The following is a 21,388-nucleotide window of genomic DNA, read 5'->3' on the forward strand; positions in this document are numbered from 1 at the left end:
CGCTTGGGAAGCGTGCTCTGGAGCAGGATCGGTCTCCGAAGTATTGCTTGTGTTGTGATGCCTGTTGTGTGAAAAGGAAACTGTTCATAGACAGGTTGCCTGGAGTCTGTCACCCTGTCCTCTCCATTCTGGCTTTTTCTGAGGCGTTTCCTTTAATCAAAAGCCAGACTAGATTTCCTTGGTGGTGTTGTGGTGCCATTCAGAAGGGTTAACTTCCCCCATACAGCTATATTTGGGGTATTTTTAGTGGTATGGGGTAGATTTAAAGCAGAATAGAAGAGCAATGTATAGATAAATAGAGAAAAGACAGTGGCACTTACATGCCACCCACCTTATTATTTTCATATTATTTTCATAGAAATATTTTCTATTTTCATAGAAAATTTTGATGTTATTTTCCTGCATGTACTGCAACTTGTGCCTTGTAGGTCACCACTTACAGATGATATTTTGAGTTCTCTGTGTAAACATTGGCCACTTTTTCTGAAAAAAGTATAGTTTAAAACAAAAAAAAGCTTTGAAATGCTAAGTTAGTCCATTGCTTCCATGATGCTTCCAGGGTGTATTTAATTTATATTTTAGTGTGGCGCATTCCTACAGCTTTTAAATAACAACAACAACAAATCTGTGTTGCTCAAAGATAAGTACCGCATGTTGAAATACGGGGAGACGTAAGGCTAGGGTGGTGTGTGGTCGGAGCTTCCTGAAGCAGAGAGCCTGAAAATATCACCACCTTGCATCACGTTGCTTTCATTCTGTAAATACTGGAAGGTAAATATTTTGCTGGCTCGAGGAGAAGACAGATACTGTCTTGAGTGTCCCTCATCTCTGCTGTAGACGCAGTCTTGCTGAGCTGGGGTCTGGGCAGCTACGAGGTGCTGCTGTAGAGCACCGGCTGCCCCCTGAGGCACAGCCATGCCGGGTGCTCTGTTGGCTCTACATGGGGTTCGTGCCATGTCCTCATCACCACGGTGAAGTGGAGGGTCGTGGCTGGACTGGAGGGATGAAAGAAAGCCAAACGGGGTGGGAGATGGTGGGCTGGTGAGCGATGTGTGGAAAATAGGTGTGCTCAGCTAGTCACGAAGAGGGGAAGCTGTGCTGCTGAGGCAGGGCTTGTAGCGAGCTGTCAGAGGGCTGTTCTTGCATTGCAGGGCTCAGTTCAGAGCCTAGGACAACATCAGAAAATCCTCTGTAAAAGCTATTGGTAGCTGCATTTGGAAGGTGAGGCTTGCACGAGAGGGGAAGGCCGGGAGGACTGGGGATGCGGGTTTTGGTTTGGGCATTTGCTGGTGGCTTCCTGTGTCAACACGGCCCGGCCCCGGCGTCTCCTCAGCGGCGCGCAGGGCGGGGCTGGTGCTTCTGCTCCTTCAGGGATGCCGTCAAGTGAATCTGTGCACAACCAACGTCATGATAACAAATAAGCTAAAATAGCAGACCTTCTTGGTTAAGCCACAGGCTTCCTACAGCCACTCGCCAGCACCTGTCCTGTTCCTGAGCTGTGCCCCTCGCTGTGGTGGGCAGGCGGCCTCCAGCTGTGGCCTCCACGCATCCACCCCCACAGGGCTCCCGTCATGGTCTGGGGCTCGTGTGGCAGAAGTTACGAGGCTGTTCATCTGCTGTGGCTGTGGGCAGAGAACAAAAGGCTATTTGTACAGCGAAATGGCACTTCGTGTTCCACACCACGTTTCAGTTTGTGTCTACAGAGCAGAGGACACACAAACTAACATAAATGGGAACAATAGCCTAAGTTAGCACTCTTCTAAATCCATTTAGCCTGCTTTGTTTGTAAATATTTGTGGCTCATCTGTGTTGTAAAGAAAGGAGGGAAAATTCTGCCTCTCTGCCCTTATTTTAGGATGGAGACCGACAGTACTTTATGGTTGGCTTGACTACCCTGCTGCAGATGGGGGAAGAGATCTGCACTTTGCTCATCACCTGACGAGCTGCTTTATATTTAGATGAGAGAAAGCGTGTGGTTCTGTGAAAGCTGCGTTTTCACTCATGCAGAAGCTCAGATCAGGTGCTGAGTTGTCAGAATGCAGTTTTAATTGTTCATTTTTTTCCTGCAACTTATTAGAGTTATAGTCCTGCAAATTCATAGCACGCTTTCCTTGACAGCAAGATGCCCAAAGGAGAGGCCTTCTAAACTCTGATGAGACTTCCACACACCAGCCAGTGCAGCGAGAGCCTTTTTCGAGGAGTTTTGGAAAATCCCATCCCCTTGGTGTTAGCCTCTTGGTTTCAGCTGAATGTTGGCCGTGATGCTGGGCAGGGCATTATCTAGTGGATTGCAAATGCCATCCATATTTAAACAATTTAAAGCCATGCTTTTGTTTCCAGCTGAGCTGTTGTGCTTGAGAGCAGGGTGGGAAGCTCAAGCTGGTACACAAGGGAACATGACTATCCACTTCTACCTTCTCAGCACCCTGAACAATTAAACATAAAAGCCTTTGTTCCCTGGTGACTTCATTCCTAAGAGGCCTTTTTAATTTTAGTTATTAGTTTCGAGAAGAAGTAATGGGAATTTGTCATTGACAAGAAGGCTTCATGTCAAATGTTGTGTGAGGGATCCACTCCATAATTCATGGGCTGGGGAGCGTGGGTGTGGAAAGGAGGGTGCAAAATGGTGATGAGAGATGGCAGTTCAGTGAGACTATTGGTCCTAAAGACAGCTTTTCATGCCTTCATGCTATTTCCTTGACCCAGATCACTACATATTTTGCTAACTCATCCAGTTATTTTTAGATTTTCTTAAATAAGAATGCAGTGGGTTATTGGTTGGTTTTGAATTGCTTATTCCCCTTCCACATTGGAAGGGGACTTCCACAGTAATAACAGAGCAACGCTGATTTATTTCTCTTCTGTCTGTCCCTGCTTACACCTGTAAGTGTATGCAGAAGTGCTGCTGTTTGTCATGGATTCTCAGAGTTTTGCTTGCTGTGTGATGAGCCACGTGTCGCTGTTGGTGGGCTGAGAAAGGGACCTTCCTCCCCTGCTGTAGGACGTGAATAAGAGGAAATCTGGCTTGGGTAGTGAGGAGTCTAAATGCACACGCAGAGTAGTTGTAGGAAGACCATAGCAGACTTAGGCCCACCAAAGCACCCTGTGGTGTCTGCCAGGTCTGCAGGCCGGCGTGTTCACCTCCGTGCAGTCAGCCACTGCCTTCCAGCTCTGCTGGCTTCACACATGTTCCCCATCCTTGCCAGAGTAAACTAACTGTCTGACCCCACTTGAAGCGAATTAAAGAGCACTTGTGTCATTTTCATCTTCCAGTCGAGCTGTGAAGGTGTTACAAGCTCTGCCAGAGGTGTGCTAATAGTTGGGCAGCAGCCACAGCGAATGAAGTTAGCATTGGTGATTGCACAGTGAAGATAACCTCCAGCAGTGGAGATGTAGCCTGTATTCCTGCACTTCTTCTTGTGGTGTTTCTTTCTTGTAGCACCTGTTTGTGTGCAGTTACAGGAGGCTTTGCAGTGCTGTCAAACCTGGCCTGCCTGGGGCACGCTGATGCCTGATGTTGGGGCTGAGCGCTACTTTGGGAGCCATTGCCTGCAAGAGAGGCAGGAGTAAACAAAACACAATACCTCGTGTTAGCTGCGAAGTGATCTGCTTTCAGTGGAGCTGCCTTCTACAGTTTACAAAAGCTGTGAACTCTTAAAAAAAAAAATAATAAATGAACTCACTGACAGAGCAGGAGATTTTCCTGCAACTATGTCTGCATGTACGTCTGCAGGAAATGAGTCATATTCTTACAAAATCATAAGCTGAAGAATTTGTGACTTTATATGAAAAATTCCATTTTGGGCTAAGTCAGATCTCTTCCTCTCTTTAGGTTTTTCTCAGGCATCAGGAATGTCTTCTGACCCCACTTCACCCACCTTGGAGCAGTCCTCCTCCTCTGTGCACTCACCCAGTTCTCTTCATTTGCCTGAAAATCGCAGGACCAGAGATCGCTCCCCGTCTCCCATGAGAGGGTACCTCATTCCCAGTCCGCTGCCCACCCGGCGGACCAGGACATTTTCAGCGTGAGTATTGGGGAAATTGCATTTAGTAGGCACAGCCAAATGTTTGCTTTCACCAAGGTGAGGGGAGGTGGAGTTTGTTGTGTCTGGAGGATGCTTTGGCATTTTACTGCTATTTTATTCCCCCCCAGTATTCTAATCCTGCTAGGTTTGTTAGTCTAAATTGCCTATAGTTTTTCTACACTCTGTTTGGGTAAAGAATATTGAAAGTATTTTCCCCTCTTTAAGACTAGAGATTTAGAGGGTGAGGAAAATATACTGAGGCTCTTCAAAACAGATTCCTCTTGTCTGAAGTTTTGCTCCACTTTGCACATTGAGCTGAGGCTCGTGGTGGACCAGTTCCCGTCATTCATCAGTGTTTCTTTATCAGCTCAACCTCCTCCTTTGACCTCATCTCCTCACCACCCCTGGAGGATTAGTTCTTTCACTCCTGACACCTGTGCTACCATCAGTCAGGTCACATTTTAGGGCTGGTTCATGACCACTTTTCCACTTTTCAGAGGACTCGTTTCTTTTTAATTCAGCTTTAATATCTGTGTCTTAAGATTTCTGGGGGTTTGTTCAAATAAACATGTAAAAGAATGCATTTGTTTTCAAGATATGGAGGCTGATCTCTTCGATTCCGTAAAATTACTTAGTTTCTCATAAAATGAGGTGTGTTGCTATTTGTAGCTATTAGAGATGGTGATCCTACAGCAGAGGCAGGCTTTCCCCAAGCTTTCCTGTGGTGCAGTGCAGACTCTGAGAGCCTGCACCATAAAGGGGTTCCTCCACAGCACAGCAGCACAGGATGATGTTGCATTGTTTGGCTGTTGCAAAAAATGTATAGTGCCTGCAGTGGGCTTCCTGGTGAGGTGCTGACCTGCTGAAGGCAACAAGGGCTTCTTTATTAATCACGGTGGCCTTTGAATCAGGGTCTGCAGGTACAGCGTGAAGCTCTGGTCAATCCTTTGTGTCTTTGGCACAGTCCTACAGTTACCTCTGTGTAAGGGTGGTCTGGCAGTGCTGAGTGAAACACTGGGATAAGATCTCAACCCAGCAACTAGCCTGTTCTGTGCTATGTAATTTAGTTGGCATTTTTGTTTGTTTTTCCCTCTTTTATTTTTTTTCTCCTTGCATTTTTACCCAGCTTTTTTCTTCAAAAGTGATATTTAAAAATGTGTGGATAAATCTCAGTGACGCTTTGTATTATCAATGATGCTTTGTATCAATTCTCTGTTCAAAATAAGGTGAAAACATAGCAGAACAGAATTTTACTTTGTTCTGAAAGGCTTCAGATGCCATAAACTTTGTAATGAAAGTATATTGCTAAAAAGAACATAATGGACTTGATAATTGGGATTGACCTTAAAAACCAGTTCCAGACTAGCTCGTCTCAGCACTGTGTTAATAATGAACTCTTTGTAATTCTTCTGAGCTGTTAATCTTAGTCTGGTTCCTACAAAATTAAAGAATTTGGTTATTTTGCTCCCATAGTTCTTTAATCATTAATTAGTGTAGGAATCTTGCTGTATTTGCTAGCCCTGAAAATCAAAATGCTTCTAATTTTTTTTTTTTAGTCTAGTCTTTAAACAAGAGGCTTAAGTGAGCCCTAGCCTCACAGTTGTATGGAAAAGACAAATGCACCAGGCAGTGGTTTATTATTCAGTGAGATTATTTAATTTTGGTTCATTGGCAAGTGTGAGGCCTTATCCTTCACAGTGCTTTGTCTCCTTGAAAGATGCAGTTGAGCTTTAATGGCTTATTTAGGGCAGTGAGTGCTTTTCTGTGTAATGAGCACTTGGGGGGGTCAGGTGTGTCGACAGCGTTATAGAACTGGAAATGAAATGATTTAATGGAAATTTAACCCTTTCAAATCTAATTTCTTTAATGTTAATATAACTTCTGGAGCAGAGCAGGTTTTTTTTGTTGTTGTTTTTTAATTATTTATTAAGACTTCAGGAAACTTGAAGCATTATGAAAGTAATCTCAAAACTGTCTCGATGTATATAACCGAATAGCACCACAATCACTTACTGAGGGTTTGATTCAAAGAGTCCCACAGAAATCATCTTCTAACATGGAAGTAACTTACTGGATAATCATGTCATGAGAAGGTCCTGGTTTAGTAACTCCTCCATGTAAACTATGTAAGATGTCTAAGACAGTTGGCTTTGTTATTTATTGAATTTGGATCTCTGAAGATTCAGTATATTTAAGGGGGGGGGAAGGGGATTAAGTCACACAGTTGTCAGGATGCGTTCATGTAAGTTGTTTTTCTTGATGGTGGTTAAGTCATCCAAAGGGTTTGTCTAAAATCAGTGTCATTTTAAATACAAGCCTCGTGATGGTGGATTAAGAGATCAGTCTTGAGTATGGGTGTTGTCTGTACCAGTTAGCCTGCTGGAGCCATTAGGAGGTGGAGTACTGACTTCATTGATCCTAGTTTGGCAGGATAGCAGTAGACATCGTCTGCAGAAGGGTGTGTGGGTATTTATGTACATACATATAGAGACATTTATGTGTGCCTTTATGCACTGCATTCTCTCGATACTACGTGCACACACTTATCTGTAAGTTTCTGGAAGTGCACACAGCACCTAGATGCACACTGGACTGCCAGAACTCCTATAATGTATAAATACTTAAATTCAGATACAGTGTCTCTGAGAAAAGGCAGGATGATGCGGTAGATGGATTCAAGATGGCAGCTGATGGATTATAATGCTAGCCAATATCTTCATCACTTTTATCCCACTTTCAAAAGGCTGCAGGCAGAACATGTGCAGCGTGACACTAGTAAACAGTTGCTGCAGAGGAATATACTCGCTGGGGAGCAAGTGGGTACTTGGGTCGCCGTGCCGACTTGTTTGACATGCTGCAGCTGAAGCTGTCACATCCCCGCTCAGCAACGAACCGCTCTGTCTGCTATATTTTTGCAGAACTGTGAGAGCATCGGAGGGTCCCATCTACAAAGGTGTCTGCAAATGCTTCTGTCGCTCCAAAGGCCATGGCTTCATTTCCCCCGCAGATGGAGGACCCGACATCTTCGTACACATTTCTGAGTAAGTTGTCCGGGTCACCGGGGAAGCTGGAGCTCCAGTTTGCCTTGATTACGGAACGCTTGTGACACATCACGTGCCAAGAATGGTTTGTAATCTGTCACCCTTATCTTAGCACAGAGCAGTTCTGCGGATGTTACGGAAAAAGAACAGCATAATCTCTGACTGCCAGTGTTATTATAAATCTGTTCAGCTGAAAACTTGTAGATGATCGTGTTAGATCTCTTAGAATAAGCTGTGTGATTTCACCCAAACAAAGAAGCTTGCATTTATGTGAAGCAAATCATCTAGGCAGTACCCAGCTTTAATTTAAAGTTTTCTGACATTGAAAATTCACTTTTTACTTTGCACCGCTTTTATCATTATTAAAGTAAAGGTTAATTACCTTCACTGTTAAGAAAAGTAATTTGCCTAGCTTCAGTCTCAAGCAGCTTATGGCTAAACTTTCTCTGTTAACAGGTTCATTAGCACCCACGCTTTTTTTCCTTGAACACTGATATTTATCACCTCTGAATATACCTTCTGATAAATCAAACAAATGGAACTTTTCAACTTCCTCATTTTTTTTCTCCAGTCTAAAACAATCTTTCCAGTTTCTTTTCTAACTGTGCTGCAGAATTTAAATATCACTTAAAAATAACGAATATAAATGTATGGATAGTTTCAGTATACAGAGAGAAAAATCTCTTCCACACCACTCCTGCTCTGTTTCTCTTTCTATATGTCCCATAATAGCATTAGCCCTTCTAATCCTTAGTCTTCTGCTGAATTGCTTATCTGTTCTGACCTCTGCATCCTCTGCAGTGTGAGTTTGGTGCAGTCCCAGATGCAGTCTGTCATCCCCTGGCAGCAGGGTCTGCATTCCTGGCTCCCAGACACATGACTTCATATTTGGTTGCAGTGCAGCACATCTGACTGGAATAGGCCCTGCTTGCCAAGGCATCCAGAGCGCTCTGTGACTGCACTGTCTTCTGTATCTGTTTGGCTCATCTGCAAGGTTTAGTAGACAATTTTATATTTGTTTCCAGATTGAGATGTTGACCAGCTTGGGGGCCGAAACTGTTTTCTGTGGGCCAGTATTAAGATCACCGAATGTTTATTTTCCAATAACCTCTTTTAGATCTGTCACCACGTTTAATCTACCTATTGCTTACTATGTTGAAGCTGTATAATCCTCATTTTTTGTTTGGAGTGGTTATCCGGTGGTAAGTCAATAAAAGCCTTACCAAATTATTCAGGTGGCCCCAGTTATCTTTCCTGCTCACGTGGTTAGCATGTGTCCTTTGAGCACATTGGCCTTCTTCCAATTTTTCTGAAATGTTTACTGCATGATGGACCATTCTGGGTACACGTGCTGCTCCTGCCCTCAATCCCACTCCAATCAGCTGTAACTCCAGCGATGTTTCACTGTTTCTATTTAAGACCCCAGTATGTCTCCTATGCTGAGGACCTATATGACTTTTATAAAGGTTACTTTTTGACTGCAGTGATTTCAGTGGTCTGTGTGAGAGGCCCCATCTCACAGGTGTCCCTTCTTGTGGGCTCTGCTACTTGCCATATCAATCCTGGATGCTTTCAAAACGCTTTGACTCTGAGCCATCGCTATACTATATTTAAATGAATATGGCCTGGATGTGGCATGCCATCTTTCCCCTTTATTCCACCCAATTGATCTATCCTAAAAACAGTATTGAACAAGTCATTGTGGTTGTAAAAGTTCGTGAGCAATCACACTTCTTGATGTATTTTCAGCATGTTTATTTTGCTGACGTGTGTCAAGTTCTCTGTTTACCCTCACTCTTACTCAGCCATGCCCTCAGCCTGCCCCTGCAGCGAAAAGCTGGAGTAGATAAAGGATGAGAGGGGGAGAGCTGATGCATGGGCAGGGCATGGCAAGCTCCAGCTTCAGCCTAAGCTCTGGCTTCCCAGGTCTCAATTTGGTGTCCTAGCCCTCAGGCCATGCTGCTTCTCTTCAGTTTTAATTGCTTCATTTCAGTTTAATTCTTGTGCTGGTGGAGAACAGCCCGTCTCTGTGTCACGCTGTACAGAGCAGGGCATGCTGTAGTTTTTCTGTAGCACAGCAGATCTCTTAAAACAGAGCAGGTGTCTTCTGTTCACCATAGATGAGAAGATTGGAGGGGACCTCCTCTGCCCTGCCCGCTGCTGGAGGGTGCGTGTGCCTTTCTGGCAGATGCATTTCCCAACCTACTCTTAACAATTCCAGTGATGGGGATCCACTGCCTCCCTGGCTGATCTCTTCCTAGAATGAACAGACCTGGTTCTTAATTGTTTCTGATGTTCAACCTACCTCTCCCTTGCTTTATGACCCTTCACTCCTCCTTCCATCTCCAGAGCAGGTGAATGATGTCTTTCCAGTTTAAGCATGTAATTTATGTGTTCAAAGATCATTTTCCTTGCTCTTTCAGAGATGTTTTAGCAAGGTTAGTTCATATGAATTCTGTAAGACTGAAGGATGCACTTTATGCGAGTCTTCTAGGCTAAATTCTGCTCCTTTGAAGTCAACGGGATTTTTTTTTTTTTTTTTTTTTTTACATTGAACCAGGACTGGGCCATAATTTTTAGTGTTTTCTATGTAGGAATAATCTCAGAGCTTAGATTCAACATAGCTGATGTTTCTGCCCGAACATGTTATTACAAAGTGCTATTATCAAAGTACAAAGTATAAAAGTTTTCAGCAAGTTATTATTCTTTAATTACTCTAAGTGTGTCTGAATTAGTTGGAAACAGCTTTTAGTGCTAGAAGGCGATGGTATCACTATCTTAATTCTGGTGCAAGGTAGCACTGGAAAGATGAATTAATAATGTCTTTCATTTCAGTTGATTTCACTGTGAGTTAGAAACGTTGCTCTTTACTAATGAGAACTGCTTTTTACAGCAGCATGCTGTAACCATCACCGTGGCTCAGGAAGACTCCAATGACTCTGGTGTGCATAGCGTGGGTTTTGAGGTACTGCTTAGGTTTATCGTGCAGTGCTTTTCGAGGTGTTTTCCTCAGCTGAACCTGAATGTGGGATAGACATCAACCTGCTCACTGTCTCAGTGCGTTATAGACATCTACTTGTGAAATGAAAGAGGATTGTTTCTGCTGAATCAGTTCTTCCTGAAAGCTAGGATTTCGGGAACATGATTAAAATGGTCTGCCAGTTTAGATCCAGTAAGATTGTGAAGAACACAGCAGAGCAGTCTACGTTGTGGTGATCAGTGAATGCTCTGACCGTCAGGAGCAGCTGCCAATCTTGCAGATTAATAAGTTTTTAAACATAAAAATTTAATTTGAAAGATTTTTTTTCCTCCTAAGCTTTGGGAAGCAAGGTAACACTTCAATGGAAATGCCTTCTGTGAAATGGAATTTCTCTTTCCCATATCTTACAAAAAAAAAAAGGGAAAGCTAATTACACTTAACATGATGTTTCCATTTCCATAAGTGAATGAGTGTTAGCCTAAAAATAAGTTCAAGCGTGTGTGGCATGTGGCGTTCAAACTCTCGCTCCTTCTTTCGGCATTGCAATATTTTCAGTTGCAGTATCTGCCAGAGTTTAAGGTGAATACTGTTCTTTTGTCGTGCGGACGTGGTTTATGAATGGAGTTTGCAGCAAAGCTGTGTTACTGGGGAGCTGGATTTACTGGGTACGGGGAAATACGGTCTAAAATGTCAGTTTGGAAAGCAATTGTTAAAGGGGTTTTGTCGGTGTGGCTTTGTCTGTTTTAACAGGTGGCTCTAAGGAATGGGGAGAAGAATTGGTTTGGGTTGGGTTTTAGTAACACTTGTGTTGGGCTGGTTCCTCTTTGAACTGAGGAGGTGCAACTACACAGAACCGCACCGTGAGCCAGGGCAGCCTGCAGTTCTCTCGAAATGCCGATGTCTGCTGGGGGCAGGTGGTAGCATTTCCTTCCGAGCCACCCTCCTGCGGCAGGTAGCGAGGTGTGGTGGCAGCTCTGGTGGCAGTCACTGCAGGCGGTGGCACTTTCCTGGCAGCACTCGTGGCACCTCTGCAGGCCGGTCTGGGGATGAAGCATCTGTGGCTGAAACTGCACCACAACGGCAGCGCTGCCGCTGTTCGGATGGACGGATTGGAGCCAGCTCTCGCGTACCGACCTGCACGGCTGCTCCCCTCTGCACGTGCTGGGGCTGGTGCTGTGCTGGAGTCGTCCTGCCCCTGCCAGCCAGCCGAAGGTGCGAGCCCCAGGCTTGTTGGTGCTTCCTGTGCTATGTGCATAGCGAGTCCTGCTTCCTTGCACTTGCTGGAAGTACTTCTCAAGCTGGTACAAAGGGTTGTTCTAGGAAAATGTGGGCTTTTTTTTTTTTTTTTTACTGTGCTCAGTTTAGTACTATGCCCATCTCCGGAACAGAAAACAAAATGTGCTTGCTAGTAGTGAGTGTAAAACCCTAGCTGGCAGCATGGGGATGTAGGAGTCGCTGAGATTGTAGTTCAAGATTACGGCTCTGGAAGGCTGGAAGCAAAGGAAAACGAGTTCACCTGGAATAATTTATTTTTTTTGTAAACCCTTTAGTTAATTTTTAAATAATGACAAGTACTGTTAATTCTTTCATTTCCACCTTCCTGGATGGTTGGACTTGATGATCTTAAGGGTCTTTTCCAGCCTCTGTGATTCTGTGACCCGCTGTCACCGAACTGATGGTGGTGTTGTAGTGCCAGTGCTGAGAACTGTATCGTCCTCAACACCTTACCTCCTCTGCTGGTGTTTCATGGCTGGAGTAACTCAGCTCTCACAACTTCTTCATGTTTTGACCATTACTGGAATGTAACCGCCCCTGGGGCTTCAGTTTCACTCTTCATACTCTTCCTGCAGAGGTGGCATGTTTCTGGAGAGCAGGCTGGGGAATCCCCTGGGTGGTGGCTCTCGAGGTTCCCCGCACCTTGTGCTGAAGGGGAGCCCTGCGGGCTGTGGGGTGGAGAGAGGTGAGTTGGAGGTGCCTGTAATTGTAGGTCAGATGATGTGCTTTTGGGCAGTACACAGGAATCCCGCGCATCTGCTTTCCCAGTGTATTTGGGGGTGAGCACACGCAGGAGTCTCATTTACCCTCGGGGCCTTTGCATTAGGCTGGGATTTGGCCTCGAGCCTGTGTACCTGCAAAGGCAAGGCAAGGAGACATCACCAGGGAGCACTGATGAATTAATGACCACACTTTTTAAAAAAGGAGTTTCATTTGAAAAAGTAGCTGACTTCTTGGAACAGGAGAAAAAAACACGTGCAGTGCTTGTGGGTTTTCTGCAGTTTGCTGGAGCTTGGCTCTGAAGGGGAAAATGCTGCATTGCAGAGAGGCCTTCAGGGTGTCCTTCAGGCTGCTTTCCTGACCCCGTGTCTAACGATGGCTTTGTAGAATTGGCGTTGTACCTCCCCAAGGGCTTTGCTGCACAGCACCTTTGGGTCCCTGGAGAGAGGCAGAGTTTGCTGTGCTTTGCTCACACGTTGTGTAGTGACCTCAGGAGAATATGCTCCTAGGGCCCGCAGCTCGGGAGTACTGGGGGAAAAAAACAACCACAGAAGTGGTCTCCCAGTGGGATCCCAGGTGGAGATACGGTCCTGTTCTGCTGCAATTGGTTTCTGGCTGTGCTGGAGACATGCTCTCAGCAACGTCTTCCTGCAGGGAGGAACCCAGCTGTGTCCTGGCCACTGTCCCACCGCATCGCCGAGCCTGACTTTCGGAGCTGTCCACACCCATGGAGGCGTCTTATCACACTGCTTGCCTTCCTCTGACTTTCTGCCAGATCGCTGTGCTTAATGCACAACATTAATGCTGACATCTTCTGTGCTGCTGCTCTCGTAGTGGGGTGTAACAATACGGATTGGAAATTAGTCGGTAATTAGAAACAAACCGAGAGCTGAGTGTGAGCTGAGGGAACGGACCCGTCCAGCCCCTGTACCTTTCCTGGGAACGAGCAGCAGCTTCTGCTGGCTGCAGGCAGCTGTTCTGGGGCTGCTGGGAAGCCAAACCTGAGCTTTCAGGTTTCCTTCCAAGTACTCAAGGCACTCGATGACTTGCCTGCTTTGAGCTGCACACTTCCTTCCTGATGTGCTCCCCTCCTGGTGCCTTTCTGCAACTGCTGAAGCGTCTGAAATAAGTAAATTGTTTGCGGGGGGAGGAGAGGCTGCAGAACAGCAGCTCTTACTTGGGAGGGGTTTGGATGTTAACAAAACATGGACAACCTTTTCCTTAGGGTTCCCGTCTACCCCCGGGTTGGCTCAGGAAACCTGCATGCTGCAAGGAATGCCAGCTTGCTGCGGCCACGATTGTAGCACAGCGTTTCCAGAATCTCCACCTGAGTGATAAAAGCCATGACAGGGAAGGGTGAGACGTAGCCTGCAAGCTGGGCAGTGGGCTGTGCAGGAGGCTGTAAGTGCCCGAGGATGGAGACTCTGGTTAGTGAGCACAGAAGAAGACTAACCAGGGCTTTGGCTTCTGGATGCAAACGGGAGGTATTGCTGTGACAGGATCCAAGCTGGATGCTTGTAGGAACGGGCGTTTTCTGTACGTCTGAGTCCTGGTAGGCCTCTTTAGAAAGCTCTGCCTCTTGCGATCACCACTTCCTTCTTGGTGCCCAGTGGGCTGCTTGGTGTGGAACTGGCTGCCGAGCAGGTATGGAGACGTAACTATCCCCAAGCATGGATTCAAAAACCGTGAGTAGAGATCTCAGCGGGGAGATGTGGCAGCGCCTGGGAAGATCTCTGCAATGGGCCAGATCCCCCAGAGACCAGGGCAATCCTATAGGTGAGACCTTGGTTATTTACAGCTGGGATTCCTCGCTGCTTGGACCTCTTTCACACTTGTCTGTCCCAGGTATGAGTGTGACCGGTGGGTGAGAGGCACCGTGCTTCTGGTTTGCCTGCCTGCTGCTGTAAAGTCATTGCTGGCATCCTTGATATCTGCTGAGACTGCATGGGAGGGCATTCGGGATTAGTAACTCAGGGTGGTTCACTTCTGTTTGGGTCTGCTGTTTAGTAAAAACACAAGGGTTCTGGGGGGCATGCTGAGGAGTGAAATGAGCTTTGAGAAGCCCCCGAAATAACGCAGCCCGTCGGTCCGTGGGAGCTGGCTGCGTGGTGTGATCCGTGGCAGCCTTGTTGACCAACATGGCTCTGAATTCACTGAAAACTCGTGTTCGAAAATGTTTCCATTTGACTTCGTCTTTGTCCCAGAGGGTTTAACTAGTGCCTTGGAATATGAATAACAGCTGTGAGGAGGAAGAGCTAGAACATTTCTTATTTAGGTAATTTCCTAATAACCTCCCAGCTCCCTAAAAATAGTGCAAGATAAAAATGCTCTACCGCACCAGACTGGCACTGAGCTGGGAAATGGGAGTTACTGGATAATCTAAAGCTTACTTTGTGTCTCTCTCTGACACAAACATCAGGAAAACATTTCACCTTTTTAGCTTAATTTATCAAAATGTCTTAAAATTCCTGGATATATAAATAGGCATTAGTTTGAATAGGAATATGTGTACAAGTCTCTTAATGCATTTGTTTTTAGATCAACATTAAATAGAGTAAAAATAATTACATAGTTATAAAATATGTATTTGTAGAAAAGATATAAAATATTTCATCAATATATAACATCAAGAAGTCTGTTTAATTTCTTCTAACTTATCTGGGTAACTTACATTGTGTATAGAGCAGCTGCTGCAGACAGAATCTGTTCCAAGATCTCTGTTTACGTTCTCCCATCTCCTCCAGTTCATTTACCTCCCAGCACTTAAGGCAATTGCTTCCTGATGGAGGATCTTCCTGCAGCTCTGCCATCCAGTGTGGGGCTCTGCCATCTCATCAGCTTTCAAGTGCCATTACAGTGTTCTTTCTTGACACCACCAAAAATACTGCGTAATCTGGGTGCTGTTCATTCCTGCTTCTAAGCATCACTTAGCGATACTGCTGCTGGAGCAAGTCTGCGTCTACCCAGTACCACTGTTCCAGAAGCAGCATTTGGTGGGCAAACACTGCTGTTACACTGTTCACAAACAGGTGTAATCAGGCTGCAGACTGAGACCTTTGTCCTCTCGCTTTTCATGTGCGCAGGAGACAATGAGTTAATGGTGTATTTGGTAGGCACCAAGAGTAAGGAGTAGTCAGAAGGCTGCAGGGAAGAAAAGAATATCTGATCTGTGGGAGACAGGCTCAGAGGCTGAAAACAGAGTATGAAATTCAAGCTGCTTGTGTGGCCACAGCCTTCTCACATAGCTGTGCAAAGGACAGTCCTGGTCTTGATCAGGTCAAGCAAAAAAGGGACAAACTAGGGGATGAGAAAAAGGAGTGCTGGGATAGAATGAGGGTTTTATCACAAGCTTCAGTCTCTTGTAGCGTCAGTTTGAATAAGGTAAGAAACCAAGAAAGGATCTGATGCTGTCAAAATAATGCTTGATCCTGTTAAGAAGTGCTTTCTAGTGGAGAAAAGTGTATTCTTCAGGGTAATCCTTAGGGCTGTGCATTTTTCAGGGCTAATGTGACCTCACTGGTAAAAGGAACAGGAGTAATTAACCTCATGATTCAAGCTTAAGAAGCTTGGGTCAGAAAATTGCCTTTTTTTTTTTTTTTAAATGAGTTAATGTACTTTTTATTTTCTGTGCAGACGAGGGACTGTAGATGACACTCCAACCAGTGGTCTAACAACTGCCGAGGGATGCGGTGGCTCTCAGTGACAGCTGAGGACACGTCCTCTAGTCTGGCGTGTTCCCGTTGCTTCTCCTCTCCCTGACTGCAGCCTGTTGGACGTTAGGCATACCACTTCTGTGCGCATACCAATTTGCTTGTTCTTATTTTCATGGAAAAAACAGCACCACTTTGGTTACCAGTGCACCTGCAACCCCTTTCTTACCAGAGCTCATCCTGGTATATGTTCATATTTCAATTTTAAGCCAAACACATCCCAACAAAAGCCACATCATTTTTAGCTCTTGAGCTGTACTCCTTCCTCACTTGAATATTCAAGTGATATCTAATTGCTTTTTGTTTTTTCAGGAGCTTAAAACACTGTCCTTGTGTATGGGTGTGTCTCTGGTGCTTCAAGAGACAGCGTGACTCCACTTTCCTTCTCGCTTAACCCCACCTACTAATACCTTTTGCAGTTTTCAAATGTTTATATTGCTAACTGCATCTCATCCTGTTTTACAGGAGCTTTTAGAGAACATGTAAGGTTCCTGTTTGTGAAAAAGACTTTTCAGCCAAACTTAAGATCTTTTCCTGGGCAGGGCATCCGTTCTGTTTGGTTCCTGCAAAGCAGTGACTTCTGAGCTCGCTGCTTGCTCTGCGTGTTCATCCTCTGTGCAGGAATCAAAGGTGATGCTTGGGGTTGTGGAGTGGGCAGCCATAACGTCAAGAGGAGACGCTGCTTTAGTTCCAGCTTCAAGTAACAGCTCTGCCTCTGCTCCCTGAAATCCTGTCTGCAGATGGTCCCGCTGCTCGAGGCCAGATGAAGAAACATGTTTCATTACAATTTGTTCCAGTGGCTCAGCTGCACTTGAGTCAATGTAGACTTTATGCATCGGCTCGTATTGTCTACACTCATTACATCTGAGCTGGGAAATGTTTCTGTTCACTGTTTTTTGCTAATCCAGTGTTTTTTTTTGTGTAGATAATGCGTTTGTGTGGTAGCGTCTTCCACCAAAAACTGTTACCTTGCTCAGGTGGGACTGCTGCCCTACATGGGGTTGTGTTGTGTGTTACTGCTTGTGGCAATGTGTTTTTAGCTCAAATAACAACAGTCCTTTTGTTCGGGGGACTGAGGGCTCATTCATCTGTATGCATGAGCACTGCAGCAGCATGATGCACAGTCGTAGCTGATGCTCATGAGTTACTGCACTCAGCAGAACAATCAAGTGTTCATTTGCACTTTATTTTTCTCCAGTGTTTGTATTTTGTTGTTGTTGGTGGTGGTGTCCTGATCCCTGTCTTTGATGCCTAGTTTGTCCGTCACAGGGGTGCAGGCTGGCTGGGGAGGTCTGCCTGCACTGGGTTGGCTCCTCATCCCCAGGGTATTCCCGTGGTACTTGCAGGTCTTCAGGCTGCTGCCCTCAATGCTAGGCTTTCAGGTACCAATTCATACGATATGTCAGGAACATGCTTTCCCTCACCTAACCCTCAGTTTGTGTTTTAGCTGTAGTACCGTGGGGCAGCAGCAGGACGCTCAGCCTCTGACACAGGACAGTCCTTGACTTCATCTATGGCAGAAACTCTCTCAAAGGTCCTGCCAGGACTTCAAGGCCAGCCGAGACATTGGGGCACATTTCTGTCTTGCTCTGGAGTGCAGCCCGTGGCTTTATTGCTTTTTTGCTGCTTTGCAGTGATCAGTACTTGAGAAAGCATAAAAGAACCACATGGCAATGGGGCATTGCCTTACCAGGATCAAACCTACTGGCTCATTCACGAGATTCAAGGGGGAGATACTGTCATTTTTCTACATGGAATTCCTGTTTTAGTCAGGGCTCGACCCTCTCCTGCATCTCTTCTTCAGGTTTCATGTCCACTTCTCAAGCTGTTAGACAGAACAAGTAACCTCTTCTCATCCTTGCGTGAAATCCTTTCATTCAAAGTCAGGGCTGAGCTGCAGAGCATGGTGGCAAAATCCTTTAGCAGTAAGAAAGGTTAATGAATCTCTGTTCCTAAAAGGATAGTAAGTACTGGGTGTGCGAATCCTTCACAGCTAAAAGAAATATCAGACCTGTTAGAAATGGGGGGTGAGGGTTATAGATAAAGGCAATAACTGAAGGAGATGGACACAGCAAGAATCTAGAGGTGGGAGCTTGACCATGGTGTGTGCAGTGTGAGACAGGCCTGGGCTGACAGGCTGGCCAGGGGACTTTGGAAGTAAGTAAAGGTCAGGCGGATCAGCTTGTGTGGTAAGGAAGGGGCTGTCGGGACTGATGAAGGAGGATTTATCTTGGCTTTTTGGTAAATATTTATTCTGCCTGCAATTTAATGCCATTTTCCCAGGCACCACTCTGAAGAGTTCAGCCTAGGACGTGCCCTCCTGGGTCTGATTCCTGCAATGTGGAGGTTAGTCCAGGGATTTAGGACCTGAAGAACATGTTTCAAAGCACAGGCCTTGGGAATGCCTTTAACTTCTGTCCCTGCAGTGACAGAAGTATTTGCAGGGTAAAATTCCTGGGTGGTGTGAATATGCCCTCAGTGAAGGCAAATAACAAACACAACTGTCCAGTCCTGACCTAGAAGACTTCTTTTTTTCTTCTCCCTTTCTCTGGACTACCCCCCACCCTTCTCAAAAAAGTACACAAGCAAGTCATGTGCACAAGGCATCCAGATTTTATATTTAGCATGTTATCTGTTCACCTGGCCTGTTCTAGCTACAAATGGTATGCGGTGCTGCTGTGAGACGCTGAAAAGCCCCTAAACAAAAAGAAATCAAGAACCTGTGCTGTCAGAGAAGGGAATCCTGAGCACAGGCTTGTGTAGGTATATTTAAAGAAGGGTGAGGTAGCATCCTGTCAAAGAATGTGAAAATGTGGTTTTGGAAGGCATCTCTGCATGTCTTCAGTGGCACATGCTGGGATTTTTATTAAAAAGCTCTGATCTTGAACAGGGAGGTGAGGAAGGCCGTTACCCTTCACAGCCCTGTCTCCTCGGTACGTGACCCTGGATAGAAGGTGCCAGCCTTTCTGTCACTTCCCACTCTTTCCAGATAAGACTCAAACACAGTAACAAACGCGGAGTGCGAGTCCTCCAGTATCCCACCTCATCCAGTATCCTGCCTCGTCACACTGGGAGAGGACTGGTAGAAATGGGCAACTGGATGCTGGAGGAGAGCTTTTTCGGTGAAACGCATCAGGACCACAGAACTAATTTGATTATTCATCTATTTTCCAGCGAGTAATTTTAAAGCATTTGACACTGTTGTACTTGGGCTTGCTTTATTTTTTAAACGCCCCAGGCAAACTGCATGTTATGGGGGAGTAACCTAAAGATAAAATCAGTGACTACAATTGAACAATCTTTCTTTAAAAAGGAGGAGGGGGAAAAAACAAAACAAAACTTCATAACCTTAAGAAAGGGTGGGGGACCAACTTCCTATAGCTAAAAAACAAAAACAAAACAAAACAAAAAAAACACAGAACCCAAAACAAAGCACCAGTGTCAGCCCTGCCCCCTAGTGCTGCCAATGAGTAAGAGGTTGTAGGAACATGTGTGAAGGTGTGAGGTTCATAATAGTATTGTCCACAGTTGGGTTCAGTTGATTATTTTTTTTAAGTCATATTAGAGGTTGTAGGTGAAATTATTATTTTCTAATCTGATGTTGTTTGTAGAAATTTCATAGGATTTTGCTGTGAGACAATCAAAATCAACTTCAGCTTTGATGACCGATGGGTTCTATTAAAACAAACAGAAAATCTTATCTTAAAATCTTATCTTAAGCGCATACAGCATTTGTGATGATAAAACTTTAGAGTAAGCATGTGAGTTATGATTAACTGAAGCTTTCTTTCCACAGCATCGAAGGCGAGTACGTTCCTGTGGCAGGCGACGAGGTCACCTACAAGGTGTGCACCATTCCTCCAAAGAACGAGAAGCTTCAGGCCGTGGAGGTCGTGATTACCCACCTAGCCCCAGGAACCAAGCACGAGACCTGGTCGGGGCATGTCATCAGCTCCTGAAGGCGTCCCAGAGGCAGCGCCGCTGCTGCGGACACTGCCTGTGTGGGTCACTGCTCGACAACTGGCTGCAGGGAACCTGACCTAAGACTAGTCTAGGTACTGTGCGGGAGGAAATACTGCATTGTCAACAGCAGCAGCAGTAGGCCAAAATTACCATATTTACAGCAGGTCTGATTTTAAAAAGGAAAAAAAAAAAAGGCAATCCAGATGCTAATGAAATGAAAAATATATATATTAATGTGTTCACAAAAATGTATTTTAAAGAGATTTAGTTTATGTGCTTTGAGGGGGGTGGATTTATTTTTTCCTTTACCTTGTGAACCGATTCTAGTGAATCCCCAGGGGAGTCAGGGAGAGGTTTGAAGGAGAGCTCTTGCAGCACACAGCTGTAGCAGAGGTGCAGGTCCAAGGCCCCATGGGTGCGTGAGCATTGTGAACCCTTGAGCTGCTCTTCTGCAAGTGTCAGAGCATGCTTACTGTTGCAGCAGAGCTTGAATGCCTTGGCTTTAGACTGAGCAAGCTGTTTCTTGCTGTGAGTTTTCCTTGTGGAGGGAAGCTCACAAACAGAGCAGCTGCTGCATGGTGGAGAATCTCCATCTGGTGGTTATGTGCTGTTGGCCATGGCTGGGTGCCCTTCAGGTGCAGTGTTTGCAAATGACCTGTTTTCATAGGTGTGGAATTTTGTGTTGTTTTCTTAAAAAGCCTGGATTGTTTGTGAATTTACTTTGGTGCCTTGATGGTTGATTAACAACAGATTTTATAGGCCAGTATTAAAAAACAATTAAAAAAAATAAAAAAAAATTGCTTTAAGGTAAGTGGTAGAAAGCTGTAGTGTAGCTTTGTAGCCTCTGGGTGTATCTGAATTTATACAAATCTGAAGATTACCTTCTTGATTGCATCTAGATGATGAATGTCTGCTATGGTATTTCACTCAACAGACAAAATAACTGTACTTCTGAAAAGCAAGTTATATGATTCTATGATACGCTGTTTAGCTCAGTGTATACTGTGCAAGTTACTTAACAGGCTCAGCTGCCTGGGCAAAGTAGATTCTGCAGCTGTATTTCCTTGGAAGACCTGCTTGGTAGGATGTGATATGGTCACCCTTGCCCTGATGCTCTTCCCTGCCTGCAAGATTTCCTGTAGTCGATGTAGTGCAACTATACTGCTCTGATTTGCCTTCCGTACCTTTTTTCAAATGAAGCATCTTTCCCTTTTGTTTCCTACCAGTGGATTTTTATTGACTTTGCAAATAATAAAAAAAAAAAAGAATAAAAATAGAAAAAGATGGCATGCTACTCTTCTGTCAGTTACATGACAGTGTGCCTTCAGTTGCCTGTTTGTAGTTTTAACAATAGGCACTTGCTGTCGTGAAATGTCTCAAGACTCTTTCACAGCAGATGAGCTGTTCCAAGGGCTGATCTGCGGAGAGCTCAGCTACGTGAAGGTTAGTAGCTGCTGTGATGGCTTGTCTTACTTTAAGCTGTGCCTATATTACACTATAGTGTATAATAAGGGTGAGCCTGCAGTAGTGTTTTTTTTTTTTGTTTTGTTTTCTGACAATATGACTAAGTAATGGTGGGTTTAACACTAACTTGTGGAATATCACACGTTGCTTTCTTTACAATAAATGCGACCATTATAATGCTTTAATATATGTCTTCAGTCTGCTCTCTGC

The 21,388-nt window shown here is 45.0% G+C and overlaps 1 protein-coding gene across 2 annotated transcripts in view; it reads left to right on the forward strand.

Annotated features, from left to right (window-relative positions):
* CARHSP1 (calcium regulated heat stable protein 1) overlaps window positions 1–21,363 on the forward strand; it is a 34,894-nt gene extending 13,531 nt beyond the window's left edge. For both annotated transcript variants that reach the window (XM_048062921.2, XM_013197281.3), the window contains exons 2-4: window positions 3,833–4,025; window positions 6,944–7,066; window positions 19,548–21,363. In XM_048062921.2, the coding sequence (XP_047918878.1) occupies window positions 3,853–4,025; window positions 6,944–7,066; window positions 19,548–19,710 (459 nt within the window). In that variant the 5' untranslated portion in view covers window positions 3,833–3,852 and the 3' untranslated portion in view covers window positions 19,711–21,363. The remainder of the gene's footprint in view (window positions 1–3,832; window positions 4,026–6,943; window positions 7,067–19,547) is intronic.
* The last annotated feature ends 25 nt before the right edge of the window (window positions 21,364–21,388 follow it).

The sequence above is a fragment of the Anser cygnoides genome, chromosome 15 (genome assembly GCF_040182565.1).
Source record: "Anser cygnoides isolate HZ-2024a breed goose chromosome 15, Taihu_goose_T2T_genome, whole genome shotgun sequence".
Taxonomy (NCBI): Eukaryota; Metazoa; Chordata; class Aves; order Anseriformes; family Anatidae; genus Anser; species Anser cygnoides.